The sequence below is a fragment of the Bidens hawaiensis genome, unplaced genomic scaffold (assembly GCF_021521415.1).
Source record: "Bidens hawaiensis isolate Kalapana, Puna unplaced genomic scaffold, B.hawaiensis_p1.1 tig00007857_1, whole genome shotgun sequence".
Lineage (NCBI taxonomy): Eukaryota > Viridiplantae > Streptophyta > Magnoliopsida > Asterales > Asteraceae > Bidens > Bidens hawaiensis.
The window spans coordinates 503,204-519,112 of NW_027491544.1; the positions used below are offsets into that span (position 1 = coordinate 503,204).

Here is a 15,909-nt window from a genome sequence, read left to right on the forward strand (position 1 = left end):
TGGGAAGTAAAGTTGTGGTGTACTCGAATCATAGTGCGGTGCATTATAGAATGGAAAAGAAAGATGCGAAGCCACGTTTGATTCGTTGGGTATTGTTGTTACAAGAATTTGATCTCGAAATTCGTGACAAGAAGGGTTGTGAGAATGTAGTTGCGGATCATTTGTCGCGAATTACCCTTCAAAATAAATTAAAAAAAAATCATAACTCAAAATATAAATAAAAAACGGAAAAAATTTAAAAAACTAAAATGTTCCTCCCGTCATTCCCGTTAAAAAAAGGATGAAAAGACACAATGACGAATATAAACAAAAAAAAACACAACGATAACTAAAAAAAGATCGCAAAATACAACAAAATGTTGAGTAATATAACACAATATCAAGAAAAAAGACACAATGACAAATATAAACAAAACAAACACAACGATAACTAAAAAAAAGATCGCAAAATAAAACAAAATGTTTAGTAATATAACACAATATCAAGAAAAAAGACACAATGACAAATATAAACAAAAAAACACAATGATAACTAAAAAAAGATCGCAAAATATAACACAATATTAAGAAAAAAGACACAATATAAAGGAAAAAAAAACACAATCAGTGACGAAAATAAACACAATAACAAACAAAAAGACACAATAATCTTTTTCACTCAGCATTGTGTGTGTGTGTTTTTTAGAACGAGAAAGACGGTGAAACATTTTTATGTTTTTACTTTTTTCACTTTTTTATTAAATTTCGAGTTATGATTTTTTTTAATTAATTTTTTTAGGGGTTTTTTTTTTTTTGCTATAAATTATTCTCATCATTCTCTTTTTTATCCATCTTTTTAGAATTACTTGGCCCACCAAACAATACCTATTTAACAAAGCGTGTTCAACATGTTAACTTGACCCACCAAACAATACCTATTAAACATCTTTACCAGGACTCAATCTGCTTCGACTACAAAAAGGAGATAAGCAAACTTATAAACTTATAACATTACACTTGTTTACAAACACACTTAGTTGATTCATTACGGTATAACGTTCAATTAAACCAAACTAGATTTGTCGTAGGCATCGTACAACATACTTCCTAACTTTCTTCGCATACCGAATACTTACATTCAGTTTTTTGAAACTGCCAAGTCTCTCCATCAAATCTCCGTAGTAGAAATCTTTCACATCAACCTCAACCAATATTTTACTAAACAACGTAACAAACTCTTCTTCTTTGTCAATAATCCCCTTCTTTCTAAGGATTTTCGCGTCCTCATTCGATTGGATCAAGTTTCTCATGAAAAACACATACGAGGTTACATACTTTGCAGCATCATAACAACCATTCTCCATTGCAACAAGGTTTCTCAACAATGTTTCCATGAGATCATGATATGTCAAGGCCGGGATCCTAAGTGCTCCTTTGTAGAATCTTAATCCCAACACACTCGGAGACATGACTTTCTTGATTCGTGTACCTGCTTTGTAGAGATGAGTGGCCGTTGGAATGTCTATTTGAGGTTGTCGTTGGAGAATATGCGTTCTAGATATAAACGATTGGTGTATAAGATCAAGCAAATGGTGGATTTCTTGACCGTATTTGTCTTGAAGATTGTGATGGTCGTCGGGGACCATTTTCTTGAAGAATCGAAACACGAGTTCGATTAACGAGTAGTCCTGGCATTGTGCTGGGACCGGTACTAGGTTGAACAAATGTTGTAGTACAAAGAAAGGAATCTGGTTTTCTAGCAACACTAAGTCGTGTTTAAGGTTAATAAACACTTGGTTTGTTGCAAGAAATGGGTCGCCTCTTCGTCTTATTCCTTTACAACAACATTTAAAAAAAAGCTCGATGATGAAGCACCCATCGACCAACATCATTTCAATAAACTCGTCGCTTGCCATATCTATTGGTTCTCCATAGCATTTTCGAGCACGGTCTTCTGTCTTTTTTATTGCCTCAACACACTTCTCTAGATGCGTGTCAGCATTTACTACACGCAAGAGAAGTGTGTTGAGGTATTGCCATTTTCGCTTTTCCATGGCTTTTAACTTCTCTTGGCCCCGATGAAAAGGGCCAATAGCTACCATACGTGGGAAGTATATATCCTCGGCTTCCATATAAAATTTCTCAGAAACCTTGCAGATGCGACTAAAATCGGATTTGTCGGTCATTTTCTCCTTAATCAACGAAACAAGATTAGTATTGTGCTGGCGTCGATCTACTGTGATCTCTTTTGAAGTTCGAGTTTGTGACCCACGAGGATCCAACTCCATCTTTGAAGGTATTTAATCACAACAAATAAACAAGTTACAAAACAAATAAACACAAAATAAACTATAAAAGACAGCAAATAAGAACAAAGTAACATACCTTTGTTTACGACACTAGGTTAATCAAAATTTAAGGATGTTTGCACCCAAGATATTGCCTAGAATCGTATGTCGTGTGAAGACCTTATTATGAATCTAATTTGTGTACTTAGGATTAAATCAAACCCTACATTTCGATTTTATTAAGGTTGAAAGAGTATTGAATAAGAAAAGAAAGAATAAAAGATGGCTTGCTCATGATGGCAAATGAAAAAAAGAAAACTTACATATGCCTACATTTTATATTCTTTGCTATAGCATATTGTATAGACATGGGCCATTATAATACTAAGGTTTGGATTCTTGCTTTTCATACTGTTTGTATACAGTAGCACATGATATTTCATTGATTAGTATACATGTTTAAAATTAAGGAACAGGTGACAATTCATTATCCTTGATTTTTTCTCATCCAAACATTCTAATCTTTGAACAGCCCTTCCTTTATTTCTCTATTCAAATGATTTATATCAGATTCAAACTTCTGTTTGTACTTTTGTATATGCTATCTTTGAGTGATGGTTTAGGGATGAGGAAGCTACCAAGATTTTAAGAAAATCGGGATCAGAAATTCAGGACCGGTATTTGCCGAATTTTGCATACGGTACAGGTACCAGCCGAGTATTTTCAATACCGATACTGGTAAGGAATTTTTGGGAATGGGGTCGGTACCGAGCTCATCCCTACAAAAAGGATACAATAACGATACAAATAAGAAACTACTCAAAGTATACCTATAGGTAAGAATGGCAAAGGCTAGAGGTGGTTGCAATAGAGTCAATTAAGTCTGATATATATATATATATATATATATATATATATATATATATATATATATATATATATATTCACGAACATGACTGATGAATAACAATCAGAGAGTCAATTAAGTCTGATTCAAAGGCATTAGACAGAATGATTATAAATGTACCCAACTCAGATCAATCATATAGTTAACTAAGTCGAATAGTGAAAAATGATACGGATTGTGTATAAAAAATATGATTCAGTACAATAAGTGTATAACTGTATACCCAGCCCATTGACCAGAATTAGTTACTAGCTTTGGTTTTAAGAAAACTAATTTGGTTATATCCGAGTAACCCAGATTCATATATACCACATTTGGCCGGTACTCATACTAATTTCTGTTTAGCCGAATACCAATATTTAGCTCTTATGCCCAAACCCCATTTCCATTTTGCAATAAGACATCATTGGCTTTTCGAAGTGAAACCTGACTTAGGTCTAAAGCGTATGAGCCACTTCGCCCACTCGGTTTTCCTGTCTCCTAGACATCCAGAGTTTGAGTCTGGTCAGTAGACCTAGTAACTAGTAAGTTGTTCAATACTTAATTTAACTTCTTTCGTTTAAACAATAATTGATAATATTATGACCTCAATTAACAAGGTTGTAGCCTTCAGTCTCTTCTTTTTACTTCTTTCATTGTAGCCATGCTTAATCAGGATGCACAATCCTCTCGTCTAGGGTGCAAATGAGCCGAGCTACTCACGAGCTACTTGAGATCGGCTCGTTAAAAAGCTCGATCGAGCCGAGCTTAATCGAGCCCGAGCCCGAGCTCGAGCCTAAAAATAAGCTTGTTTAATAAACTAGCCCGAGCCCGAGCTTCACTTATCGAGCTCGAGCCGGCTCACGAGCCTAAACGAGCCTGAAATTTATATAATTTTTTAAAATATATATTTAATAATTATTAATTAATATATATATAATGTTATGAAAAAATAAATAAAAATAACTAAATCATCATCATCATCATCATCATCATCATCATCATCGTACTCAGTATATCCCACCAATAGCAAAGCTATGGTAGGGTCTGAGGAGGGTAAGATGTAGACAACCTTACCTCAACCCCATAGGGATAGAGAGGCTGCTTCCGGTGAGACCCCCGGCTCGATAGTAGTTTTGCATCAAGCCTTGGACATAAGACACAATCATCGGGACACCGGCTGATTGGTGCATGTACCGTTGTCTTTCGGCTATCAACGCCACCACATGATGCCTGATTAACCTTCCGCCACTTCTAACGTTATTTTCACGAGATTAGTAAAATAACGTCAAAATTAGTGCAATTTTACTTTTGCCCACCCAAGGGTTCACACATATATACATTATATGTGCGCACCGCAAGCAGGGCGTAAAATATATATTAAAATAACTAAATAATATATATTATTTTATACATAAAGTTATTTTAAAAAATATAAATAAAAATAATTATAATTATATAAAAAATAGTTGATATATAGTAAACGAGCCAAGCTCGAGCTTGAAAATCTACTCACGAGCCGAGCTTTGAAAATAGAGCTCGAGCTCTGTGTAAGCTAAACGCGCCGAGCTCGAGCCTAGTCGAGCTCGGGCTCGGCTCGACTCGTTTGCACCCCTACTCGTCTATGACCTTCTGATCAAGCAAATACATGTTAATGAACGACGACTCATAGGGGGATAAAACCATAAAGTGGAACGTTAACTTACAAATTAAATTAACGTGCTAATTGTGGAATCAAATAGTGTAATTATTTAATTACATCGTAGTGTAATTACGCTATTATGTAATTGCTGTAATTACACGACACCATAACTACACTATGTTGTACATATAATTACACTATTTGATTCTCACAGTTCGCACGTTAATTTAATTTATATTTGATCCAAACTCAACCATAAAAGAACAAATAACTGAGTCATCGCTTATTAACATGGATTCACTTGATCAGAAGGTCTCGTGGCTGTAAATCAAGTAACCATGGCAACTCTACATACCACCAAAGATATGAAAGAGATGTATAAGGCCATGCATTACCAACTTATAAGGGTTTCTATATATCTAGCGGTTGCCTTTTGAATCCACGCCTCCATATATGCATATAAACCAACAAAGATAAAAAAAAAAAACCCCTTAACGAAAGAACACAAACGAACTTCAAACAAGTAAATCACGTTAGATTCGTTTAAACCATGCTAATACATCTCCTTACGACTACCTAACACTGCTCAAATTACCGACCTCCTTTAGACTTTCGGCTATGCCTTTTCCTCTTCCTGCGCCTATCATCATCTGATTCCGAATCAGAGGATTCCGACGTTGACTTTGACCTGTGTTTTCTTTTCCTGTTTCTATGTTTCCTATCATCATATGATTCCGAATCAGAGGATTCTGACGTTGACTTTGACCTATGCCTTCTTTTCCTGTTTCTATGTTTACTATGTTTCTCCTTCTTCCTCAAACCCTTTTCAGCTTTCTCATCTTTCTTGACAAACACGCCACCTAAATCACGTGAAACTTGCAAACCGGCTTCCGGTTTGGGGGTTTCAGGTACCAGCTTTTGACACTCGTATGTCCAGTGCCCGGTTTGCCGACACTTTTGACATCTTTTTTGGTTCAAAGTCGGCTGCTTTTCAGTACTGTTAAGATACATTTGCATTTTTGCTTCTTTCTTTTCTTGCCATCTACTTGGCCCTTCTTCTTTCTGCCCGTATGCGTTTACGTTTCGTGCTGCGTTTGCTGCTGCGCGTTCTGCTTGAACACGACTCAACCCTTTAGTTGCTGCTGATAAGGCTGCAGCCTTCATTTTCTCAGACATGGTCAAATATATCTCGAGTCTTAAAAGTTATTCAAGTTCCCTAAACACCAAAAATAAAAAAAGCATAGATCAATCATCTATGGTTTGACCATTTCACTTGACAGAAAGTTTAGTAAGGGAACTCGCAACAGATTCATCCAAGATTAATCGCATATTGTATGAATAGAATCAACAGAAAAGGTAATAATGGTATTTAGGGCTTCAACATACAATTCTAAAAACTAAATAAAATAGCCAAGAGGTCCTGTAATCATCGCTAACTAGATCCTAGGGTTTCTGGTAAGCATACGATTATTTTTCAATCACAACAAAATTCATGAGCCGGAAAGAAATATATAGAGTATTAAGCAAGAAACGTACATCAATCAGACGGATGAATTTGTGTACTGTACTGTAGAACCAATTAATGACGGAATTGAATAGAAGAATACTTCCCCCTTCACAGACGGATATTGCTTGTTAGTTTAGGTTTAATAATCCCTGATTGGACGATAATAATACCAATGGCCCAAATTTAAAAGAACGGTGGCGTTATATTTTTCTCCGAATTTCAAACTAATGATTTAAGGGGAAGGAGGACACGATTCGGTTGATGTAAAACTTAGTCCGAAACGGTGCTTCAAAACGCTGAAATAATGCTTCAATTTGGATGTTTGAACTTCCAATTAACAAAAATCAAGTCGCTTGGATCACCGTTTCGAGCTAAGTTTTACATAATCGACTTGTATCCTCATTCTGACCAAAAGCTCTAAAACGTTAGTTTGAAATTCGGAAAAAAGTATAACGCCGTTAAGTCTTTTTTAACGGAGGACCACTGATGGCCAACTTTTTTAAATTTGGGACCGCTAGCGGTGATAAAATAAATAAAGATTATTACCGGCCAATACTTGTCAATAGGGATTATTAAAATCCAATAAACCTTAGATTTAACTTAATATTACGTCATGTTGACCCCTAAGGTTTTATGTTCTTCAGCTTAACTTTTCGATTTCGATTCGGGTTAGTTGAGATCTGGTTATTCAGTTTATTCACAAGCTCATAAGCGCCAACACAAACTATGTAAATTAGTTATAGTGGAAGCTTACATTTAAAAGTAGGACCAAAACTATGAATGCAAATATATATATAAACAAATGTATGCCAAGATTTGTAATCAATTTAAAAACTAGATCACATGCCGTATCCATAAAGGATTGTGCATATTGAACTACACATGACAGGTATCTATAAAAATTTATAGATATTGCACTAGACATGGCATGTCTTATCTATAAACAATTGCAGATATTGCAGTTGACATGGTCTCTGTCACATGGTCATAATTTAGATTTAGTATATGACTGGTCATAATACGACTTCCCTTAATCTTATAATACAAAAAAATACCTACAAACCAAGAACATCAATCGTTATCCATTAATGTTCTTTTATATTAACTAAACTTGTATCTTATTTTTCAATTTGTTGATTCGCATAATTTGTTGAAGTTGGAATCCTAATATGTTTTTGTTAAGCAAAGTGGCAAAGCTTTGGACTAAGACACCCGGGGGGCGGACTCAAAACGTATACAAATATTTAAAAACGATGGGGAGGGGGGGGGCTCAAATTTTTGGCTGAAAATGCCTAAATTTACACTATGCATAAAAAATTCCGGACGAAAACGGGTAAATTTAAACTACTACGCGAAAAAACAGGGAGGGAGGGGGGACCCCGCCCTAACTAAGCTTCGCCATTGGTTAAGCAATGAGCTGAAATTGGAATTAATTCATTTAAAAAAAGTCATTTCAAAATGTGAAACAATTCAATCAAATTAAATAGCATCTCCAAGTCTTCAACCACTTGTCCGTCACATTTTCCACTCCACCCTATCAAGATCAAAGTCTTTTGTCACCGAAACGCTATCACCACCCGTATCCTTGCCACAGTTCCCGCACGCTACCCTAGGATTCATCCTCGCAAAAAACGCTATCTAGTCCCTTTCATTGACATTTTTCTCAACCAAACCACATTTAAACTATACGGCCCCACATAGGTGTGAGCAGAAAACCGAATTAACCCAATCAAAACCGAATTAATCGAAAAAATCGCACCGAAAAAACCGAACCGAAGCATTAACCGACGGTTAATTATTTGTTTTTTTGAAAAACCGAAATTTGGTTTCGATTCGGTTATCCACTTTTAAAAAACCTAAAAAAAACCGAACCAAACCGATTGATTATGAGATTATCAATCGATGAGAAATGTACTAAACTTTTAAGATAAATAAATAAGATAATAAATGAAGATCGGGACTAAATTTTTAATGCCTTTTAACTTTTAAACTCTGTTTAACAACTTTATATTTGTATAGTTTCACATAACACATATTATTATTGTCTTTTGAATTCAATATGTGAACTGTGATACATTGGTACTCTAACACGTCCTTATACAAGCTTAAAATATGCATTATCAATTTTTAACTTTTTTTTTTTGCAATGTCAACACATAATTGAAAAAAACCAAAAATAACTGAAATTAACCAAAAACCGAACGGTTTGCATATTCAAATAACCAATTACTTCGGTTTCTGTTTCACCTACTAACTGAACCGAACCATGCTCAGTCCCACACTCCTAAATTATAACAAGACATAAAAACAACATGAAAACATCTTAGCCCACTAATCATGTAGAAATGTTAATACACATCTCATTTTGCACAAAATATGATTCAGAAATAACATGGCAGAATAAAGTTCTAGAATATTCCAGTGAGAAGATTAGCCGCCACGGATATAGCGGCACCCGAGATGGCACCTTCAAAACTTCTTCATGAGAAGAATCTTCAAATGTAAGCGCCAAAGCCGCACCTGTAACAGCTCCTGCCATCGCACTGTTTTTCTGCACCCGAAAAACAAACAACTCATCACAACCAAATTATTCAGTCTCATAAATTAGATTGTAATTATAGATGATTTTGAATCGTTTTTACCCAATCATGGACTCCGCGTGACTCTTTCAACCCATATGTAATACCTGAATACATGCCCGCAGCCAAACCTGAGAGATGGTGATACATTTGATTTTTAGAATATAGCACTGTAGGGGTATGGTACTAAACCCGGTTTTACGACCCTAAATTTATTATGTTTGGCTTATTTTATTATATGGACTAATACAATGTTATTGGGCTGAGGGGGTTTTGTGGAGGTAACCCTAACTGGGCTAGGCCCATTAGGGTACCATGATGGTGGCCATGAGGCTCCCTATATAAGGAGGTCTCCACCTCCTTATTGAGGGTTGGTCACTTTCAGTAAGAGCTACCACCATAACCATTTTTGTGTCTGTAAACAAGAGATCCTTGAGATTTCTTAGTAGTCACCTCCACACCCCCAAAAGGCCATTGCAGATCTCAAGCAACCGGAGAAGAAGATCAAGACGTAGTTCGTTCATCTCGAAATCCGTGGAAACATCGTCATGGATCAGGTCAGATTCATCTCATGCTTCGACATTGGCGCCATCCGTGGGACGGCAACGAACTACCCTTCAATTTTCGTCTCGGTTCTCAGATCTCTCCCAAGAAAAACCCAGATTTGGAAGTTTACAGAAAGAGGCTTCAAGATTTGTTCTATTAAAGCTCAAAAAGATCCATAGCTCTAAAAGAGGCTTCCAGATCTGTGCAAAAATGAAGCTGAAAAGGATTTGTAGATCCAAAAAAGAAACTACCTGATTCGGATGATCAAGCCTCCGGATCTGTGATGGTTTTAAATTCTCTCCACTCCGAGCTTCAGATCTATCTAGATCTGATTTACAGATCTAGATTTAGATTACAGACCTGGATTCTAGGTTTAAAATTACATATCTAACTCTCAGATCTAGATTACAGACTTCCGCTGCCATGCACGCACGCGCGCCCGCGGATTCTCACTCCGCAGCCATGCATGCACTCCCGCGGAAACCACCATGTGGGTTTTGCGCAAAAGACTGCCACCGCACATGCATGGCGTTCAACTCTCCGCCATGCATGTGCGCAACCCTTCGCCATGCATGCGCGTTCAACTCCGCCATGCATGCGCGCAACCTCCCCGCCATGCATGCGCGCAACCCTTCGCCATGCATGCGCGTTCAACTCCGCCATGCATGCGCGCAACCTCCCCGCCATGCATGCGCGCTCAACTCCGCTATGCATGCGCGCAACCCCTCGCCATGCATGCGCGCTCAACTCCCCGCCATGCATGTGCGCAACCCTTCGCCATGCATGCACGCTCAACTCCGCCATGCAAGTGCGCAACCTTTCGCCATGCATGCGCGCTCAACTCCCCGCCATGCATGCGCGCTCAACTCCCCGCCATGCATGCGCGCTCAACTCCCCGCCATGCATGCGCGCGCAACCTTTCGCCATGCATGCGCGCGCAACTCTTCGCCATGCATGCGCGCCCGCGTAAACCACTATGCGGGTCGGAGGACGACTCCGTTTCCTTGGTTTTGCGCAGAAGACTCCGCCGCCATGAATGTCAACACCAACCAACCACGTGCATCGACGATCCGTTTTAACCAAAGGGATAGAATTTCGCGTAACGCGCGTACAAGAAAAGAAAAAAAAAAGAAAAAAAAAACAAGCCCTATTGAAAAAACAAACTATTAAGTCTAATATCTATCTGACCTCGCTCGCGCGAGACAAGACACACATTAGACTGGGGGGGCTTGAAGGGGTACCCACCCGCCTTAACATCGAGCGGGGCGGATCAACCCACAAGACAGAGACAAGAGGCTTGAAGTCAGGATGTCATGAAGACACAAAGCCAAAACCTATGCGCAAGCGCATGAAACATCTGCGCGTGGCGCATATCACGTATGCTCACGCATCACATATGCTCACGCATCACATGCTCACGCATCACATCTGCGCGTGGCGCAGATGACGTGCTCACGCATATCGCATATGCTCACGCATCACATGCTCACGCATCACATATGCTCACGCATATCACATCTGCGCATGAAACATCTGAGCGTGGCGCATATCACACGCGCCAAATTTAAAGGTTGGGAATCCTCATAAACCCATAGGCCACGCGCCAAACTTAAAGGTTGGGAATCCTCATAAACCCATAGGCCACGCGCCAAACTTAAAGGTTGGGAATCCTCATAAACCCATAGGCCACGCGCCAAACTTAAAGGTTGGGAATCCTCATAAACCCATAGGCCACGCGCCAAACTTAAAGGTTGGGAATCCTCATAAACCCATAGGCCACGCGCCAAACTTAAATGTGGGGAATCCTCATAAACCCATAGGCCACGCGCCAAACTTAAAGGTTGGGAATCCTCAAACCCATAGGCCGCGCGCCAAACTTAAAGGTTGGGAATCCTCATAAACCCATAGGCCGCGCGCCAATGTAGGTTGGGCACACCTCATAATTTGCCCGAGGATGGGAACTTTGTAATGCATCCACTTTTAGTTTATGTTTTTGCAGGTTCGGCTACGAGCCGCACAAGCACCTATGGCATTATTATTATTATCTGGCCGTTTGTGCCTCTATTATTATTTTGAAAACAAGTTGGGATAGTCATCCTGCGTAGAAGAGGCCCTTGTGGGCCAGTCATTATCATCATATTATAGCTCATAAGCCGCAACTCGCGCATGCTTCATTATTTTATAGCTCGTAAGTCGCCTCGCGCGCAAGCTTCATTATTTTATAGCTCGTAAGTCGCCTCGCGCGCAAGCTTCATTATTTTATAGCTCGTAAGTCGCCTCGCGCTTGTAGCTCGTAAGTCGTCTCGCGCGCAGGCTTCATTATTTTTACAGTTCGTAAGCTACCTCGCGCGCAAATTACATTACATTATTATCGAGATGCGCGCTCTATCTTTTATCAGGCCCCGCGCCACTATTGTTATGATGAGTGCCATATCTTATTCATGCCAGTGCACCATTATTATCATAAGGATCACAACATGTCACCATCATGGAGAAAACCTCTCAAAACTCGGACAATAAAGACAAGGCCGAAGAAAAGGGAAAAACCGCCTCATGTCCTAACACACCTTATAAAGTCCAGCGCTCCACCTAAGCGCTTGCTCGCCTAGGAGCAACACTGGACTTGGGGGGCTTGTAGGGGTATGGTACTAAACCCGGTTTTACGACCCTAAATTTATTATGTTTGGCTTATTTTATTATATGGACTAATACAATGTTATTGGGCTGAGGGGGTTTTGTGGAGGTAACCCTAACTGGGCTAGGCCCATTAGGGTACCATGATGGTGGCCATGAGGCTCCCTATATAAGGAGGTCTCCACCTCTTTATTGAGAGTTGGTCACTTTCAGTAAGAGCCACCACCATAACCATTTTTGTGTCTGTAAACAAGAGATCCTTGAGATTTCTTAGCAGTCACCTCCACACCCCCAAAAGGCCATTGCAGATCTCAAGCAACCGGAGAAGAAGATCAAGACGTGGTTCGTTCATCTCGAAATCCGTGGAAACATCGTCATGGATCAGGTCAGATTCATCTCATGCTTCGACAAGCACATTTACGATTTAGATATATTGTTGATCGTGTGTTTACCCCATTGTAGCGATTCTTTCCCTGTGCTTTTGATCTGAAAACATTTAAACGCATAATATTGCAAACATCAGAACTGATTTTATGTTGAATAACAATTAAGATGTTAAATGTAACCTACTCTTCTCAAGTGAAAATGGTTGAACTATTAAAACCTTATATTTATCGTTATGATTTGATGTGTTTATAAATTATAAACGTGTTAAATGCTATCCAATGATTGGGGGGTAGCAATAAACAAGCTTCTCATGTTGTAAACACTAAACAAATTAGCAGGTGCACCATATTTAGATAAGCGCGGTAAAGTGTTCAACCCTAACACGACCCATTTAATTGGGTTAGATGTGGTTAAAACTTAACCGGATTGACAGGTTATAGTGAAGTTGTAAATATGAGAAAGCTTTTAATAAGTGGGCTTACTTGTCAACCTGATTATAATCAAATCGTAGACGTGGTAAACCGGTTAAAGGGTTGTACTAAAAAAAAATCAAAACATATAAAACATACTGGTCCAAGATGTAGTAACCCTAAAACCTGATACATCTAGCTAGTAAATGATAGGAATAAACATACCAACGCTTCGACAGAGCTCCGATTTGTTTCTCCTGCATGAATAACCATTTATATTTATAATCGTCACGTTACATATGTGACCATAAATATTTATTTAAAATTAATGATGCATGTATATTTATTTTTACCTCTAAGCTCCGAAAACCGATGCTTCTTGTGACTAGTAGGAATCTCCGGCGAGATAGAACTCGGGTCTCCACCTGCAACACATCACCAACAACCAATGATTCCTCCAAATTCACAAATTTAAATACACTAGGATTAGTATACTCACTATCCGTAACCGTAATATACGCTTCCCGCGAAACCGCCTGAATCGCTCCAATCTGCAAAAATAACAAATCCATTCTAGGGATGAGCAAACGATACCGGTATTGGTATTATGAGTGAAGAATACGTACACCGGCGGCCTTAACAAAGCATTCGGCCATGCGATTGAGGAGGGGATGGCCTAAATCGAATAAGCCGCCTTTTCGGTCGAAGCTTTTGAGTTCATCAAGCAATGATCTTGTCTCCAGATTGTGTCCCATTGTTGAACGTGAGAGAGAAGGTGAAAGTGTAGTTGCAGAGGTGAGGAGTTTTGAGTGATGAAGAAGGAGGGGGTGACACGTGTGATGGTGCAAGTGCACACGTGTAAAGAGAAGAGGGTTGTAAAGCCGAGGGTTTTGGCGGTTGATCGGATCGTACTCACACGTGGTGATGAGGTAAATCATCGCTTTTGCATTTCTAGTACCAAATAACTAAACAATTATTATTATTATTATTATTATTATTATTATTAAAGATGACTAGGGAGTGCGTGATGCGGCGGAGTGTGCACACAAATCCAACATCGAACACGTAACACCAGTGTCACTACATGCGAAATATTGCAACGGTATGTGCGTAACATCAGGCACGTAAGCGGTGCCGTTAAGTGTGTCACACAACACTTGTGCACATGCAATCCAGTGTTGGTACGCGAGCAACACGTCATCATACGCGTAACTGATGCCAGTACACTGTTTTAACCCGTAACAAATCTGGTATGTCTCTTGACCCAAGCCCGCCTAACCTGCTCCGTTGCACGTACTTAACATGTCAATTTTTTAAATTTTTATAAAGTATAGCGATACCATACTCATTTTAAAAAGGATAAAATACTCATTTTTATGATGTATTATTCTTTAAAAAATATTGATGTTTGAAAACATTATGGTCATTAGAAAGTGATGAGGGTAATTAGTTTAGAATAAGGGTTAAATGTATAACTATTTAAAAAATTAACAAAACTTGATTTGAAGTTGAATGTGCATTATTATAACTATCTTTTAATGCATAATATTTAACTTTGCATGTGTGATTAAAAGACTATGTCACCCCTAAGTCTTCAAAATTTTATGTATCATTGATTATACAACATACAACAATAGTGATATATCTTAAAATTTAATATGTCCCTAACTACTATATTTATATATAAAAAGTATAGATGTATAGTATAGATTAATTAACAAAGGTTTTGTAGCCCAATTTGGTAGATAAACTAAAGTGGAGAGTATATATATCAGTTTGTGGTTTAAAAAATGTTAATTAACATTATATTGTGTTATAATAATTTACTAAGAGGTTTTATTATTGAACCTCCGTGTGAATCAAATGACGGAAAAAAAAAAAACATACGGTGACAAAATTATAAATAACCAGTTAAACAACTGAAACTTGCGAATTGATTTATCAATTGAAGCTTGTAATCGGATTGATCAATCAATTGAAGTTATAGAGCTTGAAGTTACGAAGAGTTAATATGAATTGGGTTTAGTTGGTTTTGTTTTGAGATCAAATGACTAAAATCACGTTATTGTCAGTATTTTCATTCAATTGTTTTTGTTATCAACGGTTGAAGAGATAAGCATTGATTTGGAAGGGTATGTGCTGCTGCAAATTTAGTAGTCGATACTATCAATGGCCAAGCAGTAATTACAAGCAATAATTACTCTATTGCATTTAACTAGAGTAACGCTTTTTTATAACTAGCGTAACAATTTTCATAACAAGAGTAATTACCTTGCATAACTACTTTTTATAGTGTGGGTTAAGTACATAAACAGTATTGTACTTATTTGCATGCTTTTATAACTACAGGCCCACAGTAATTTCGTATCACATTAATTTATAGATGTAGAGTAATAATTTATTTAAGTAGTGTAATTTGAAATGCAACAAAATAAGTATTACTCTATTACATCAATTATTACTCTATCACATCAATTATTACTCTAGTTATACGTAAAATTACTCTATTGATCAAGTAAGTACACACAAGCAATAATTACTCTAATTATTTTACAAACCGATATTAAAAAAATGTTACCACCAGTTTTTAAGATTTTTGTTTTTTAATTTGCACGCTTAGCATGATAATTCAATTTGTATGTTAATCCACTCACTCACACACATATATCATTTGTTGTTGATGTTGTCACTTAATCATGTGAGGGAATTCACTATTTATAGTGTTCCATTAATGACATCATATTTTTGGGCGTATTACTACTTTGTTGATGGGTTTCTCATTCATTTGCTAATAAGAGTGCAATTACCTTATTGGTACCCTAACGAAACAAGCAGATACCAATCGAATTCCGTCACGCCATCATGACCACAAAGTGCAGGTTGAGTCTTACTAGTTACATTCTATATTGACGTTGTTTAAATATAGAGGTTGAGATTGACATATATGCAAGTAAAGCTAGTGCGTAGAGTGTGCAATGGGTCAAACCAAGCCGAACTGGAATGAAAGTGAAACGAAAAACTGCACAAAATCAAACACGAGGACTGGACCAT

At 37.9% G+C, this 15,909-nt stretch overlaps 2 protein-coding genes and 1 pseudogene across 3 annotated transcripts; all 3 read right to left on the reverse strand.

The window, feature by feature from the left end:
• Positions 1-1,052: 1,052 nt before the first annotated feature.
• Positions 1,053-2,267, reverse strand: LOC143636263 (UPF0481 protein At3g47200-like). Its single transcript, XM_077103907.1, has one exon. The coding sequence runs from the start codon at positions 2,265-2,267 to the stop codon at positions 1,053-1,055; it is 1,215 nt and encodes a 404-aa protein (XP_076960022.1).
• Positions 2,268-5,323: 3,056 nt separating this feature from the next.
• Positions 5,324-6,006, reverse strand: LOC143636264 (uncharacterized). The gene has a single exon (XM_077103908.1). It carries the CDS (start codon positions 5,969-5,971, stop codon positions 5,387-5,389), a length of 585 nt encoding a protein of 194 aa, XP_076960023.1. The 5' UTR covers positions 5,972-6,006; the 3' UTR covers positions 5,324-5,386.
• A 2,608-nt stretch (positions 6,007-8,614) lies between these two features.
• Positions 8,615-13,613, reverse strand: LOC143636265 (outer envelope pore protein 16-2, chloroplastic-like; annotated as a pseudogene). The gene is made up of 7 exons (XR_013154209.1): positions 13,485-13,613; positions 13,358-13,409; positions 13,212-13,283; positions 13,084-13,115; positions 12,514-12,547; positions 8,945-9,012; positions 8,615-8,853 (listed from the first exon to the last, which is right to left on the reverse strand). The product of XR_013154209.1 is annotated as an outer envelope pore protein 16-2, chloroplastic-like (transcript).
• Positions 13,614-15,909: the final 2,296 nt, after the last annotated feature.